Below are 2,429 nucleotides of genomic sequence, written 5' to 3' on the forward strand. Positions count from 1 at the left end.
TAGTGATGGCAAAATGAAGCTTTGAATGAAGCGTCGAACCACTTGGACAATTGTGTCGGAAATAGGTTCATTTCTCGAAGCTTCAGTTACAGCGACCTCTCCTGGCGAAGTGCAAGGCTGCAGTGGGTTTAACGTATCTTTGCCTTGAAAAATATTCGATACACACACTAAGACTGAATATCATGTTCTATTTGCAATTAAAGATTGATAATTGTGTGTATTGGGTTATTGAGAAGAGACTAGAGAGTGCTGGACATTTTTTGGGCGGAGAGGGCCTTTTATCAGTTATTAAAGTATTGAAGTTGAAAAGCAATGATTAAAAGTTTAACTATTCCGAGCTTTGAACCAGCTGCGCGGAGGATATCGCCGCATCCTGGCCGCCGGCTCTATCCACTAGGCTATCAATTCCTTAGACCATCAGAGTGTTTTTATATTACTCATTGTCTTTTTGTTCACAACTTCTCCACATTTCGAAGTGTTTCACAAGCCAGAACGACCTATTTTTCTTCCTGGCTTGCTCTATAATGATCCAATTCAAATGCAATGCCAACAACAACTCAACAGCAACAATGCAAACTACGACAACAACCCACACATTGCGTATTGTTTAGAGCGCTTATAAAGTGTTGAAGCGCTCAAATTTGAAACTGTTTCAACCTGTCACCTGTCAGAATCGAGACGAGGCAGTGCATTGAATCACCTGATTGGACGGCGAACCAGTGAGTTGATTCATTCAGGAAATGAAGCAGTTGCTGGTTCGGACGTCACATGTCACGTGATTTGAAGCAAGCTTCGAAGCACTGCTTCTATGGAATAGGAAGTCCAGGGTTGAAGCTCCGTTCGAAGCTTCAGTGTCAAACTGCCATCACTACTTAACGGGATACCGATACCGTCCAATCAGGTACCGGTAATTACTTAGTACCGGTTCTCGGTACGCATCCCTAGAAACGAGTCATTAGGAACAGCCTTATATATAACTTACACAAGCTCATCCAAATCTCTGCTCTCAATCAAGAGGGACATCAGGGTCACATGGGGTGAAAAATAGTGCAATTATTTCATGATATTAACGGATACATTTCTGAAAGAGGGACTCACCTCCACCAGGACGTCAAAGACATCAGTAGACCAAAGAGCCAACCAATCACACGGCTCCACCACTTTCTCCAGGTAGTCTGCTGTGAACAACTTCACCTCCGATGGCTTACAGTCTCCTACACACAGACATATATAAATCAATGAGCACTGAGATCAGGAACAGTTATTCTTGTATTGTGTTTGAGTGGGATGTGTCAGAGGGTGTGGTTACCCAGCATGTAGTCCTGGTAGGCCCTGAACCTTTCGTAGAACAGCAGGTGGCTGGTCTGGAAGGTGTCGGGCACATTAGAGTTCCCTCCTGCAGGACGCTCACTCCTCTGCAGCCGAGTGCCCGACTTCTCAGAGTTAAAATGGTCAGTGCCGCTGTCATCGTCACTCTCATCTTCATCCTCCTCTTCATTCAAAAACAGAGCTGTTGGGAGATATCTTAGTTCAATTTTGTAATATTTACATCCCCTGAATAAACCAGCTATGCATGCTAGTCAAGTAATTTGCTAATTCTTTAAGGTAACACTTAAATCATTTTAAGAAAAAAAAAGGGAAAAAATAATACCCTTACTGTGACAAAAGGAAATCTACAAAACAGTATTAATCATTATTCAAATAAATAAAATATGAATTGCACACTAGCCAACATAAGCTAATGTGAAAACTGAATTCCGCTTGTTGGATGAATTGCCTTCTTATAGAACTGCCTTCTCAGGTAAGAATAGAAAAGCCATTTTGTAGTAGACCAGTCTAAAATATAACAAACATAACAGTGCACTGTAGAGAGTACTAAAGATAAGATATTTGAGACATTAAAGATCCTGTGGCCCTGATGCTAACATCTCCCCTGTTTACAGTATCAAAGTGTGTGGTTTCTGTCTCTGAAAGTGAAATGCGCGTTCTATTTGTTCTCCTCCTGGGGCAGGAGGGTGTTTCTTGTAAAAAGCCAATCAAATCAGTTGCTAAATCATAGTAACTATCCACAGATTCATGTGCCTGATGTTTTGGTCAGAACTAGGTCGATTTCTTTCAGTGAATCAGTTCTGCACGACCAAACAATGCACACGTCCCGTGTGTGTGTGTGTGTGTGTGTGTGTGTGTGTGTGTGTGTGTGTGTGTGTGTGTGTGTGTGTGTGTGTGTGTGTGTGTGTGTGTGTGTGTGTGTGTGTGTGTGTGTGAGCAGCCTTTAGGAGCTTATTATAAAGGAGCACTTGGAACAGAAGTTGCATAGTTCAAATGCACGAGCAGCATTAGAATGTTGTTCTGCTAACAGGGGGAACCAGTTCCAGCTGTAGTAGCTTGCCTTATCCCAGATGATATACTACGGCCTTAAATATCGGGGG

The 2,429-nt window shown here is 42.4% G+C and overlaps 1 protein-coding gene across 1 annotated transcript; it reads right to left on the reverse strand.

Annotated features, from left to right (window-relative positions):
- Positions 1 to 1,098: 1,098 nt before the first annotated feature.
- On the reverse strand, positions 1,099 to 1,510 carry LOC104967817 (SHC SH2 domain-binding protein 1 homolog B-like; the record flags this gene model as incomplete). The annotated part of the gene is made up of 2 exons (XM_010797348.1): positions 1,099 to 1,214; positions 1,310 to 1,510. Coding segments are annotated over 2 exons (317 nt in total), but the record flags the coding sequence as incomplete, so codon positions are not given.
- Positions 1,511 to 2,429: the final 919 nt, after the last annotated feature.

This window comes from Notothenia coriiceps, unplaced genomic scaffold (assembly GCF_000735185.1).
Source record: "Notothenia coriiceps isolate Sejong01 unplaced genomic scaffold, NC01 NC01_scaffold00037819, whole genome shotgun sequence".
Taxonomy (NCBI): Eukaryota; Metazoa; Chordata; class Actinopteri; order Perciformes; family Nototheniidae; genus Notothenia; species Notothenia coriiceps.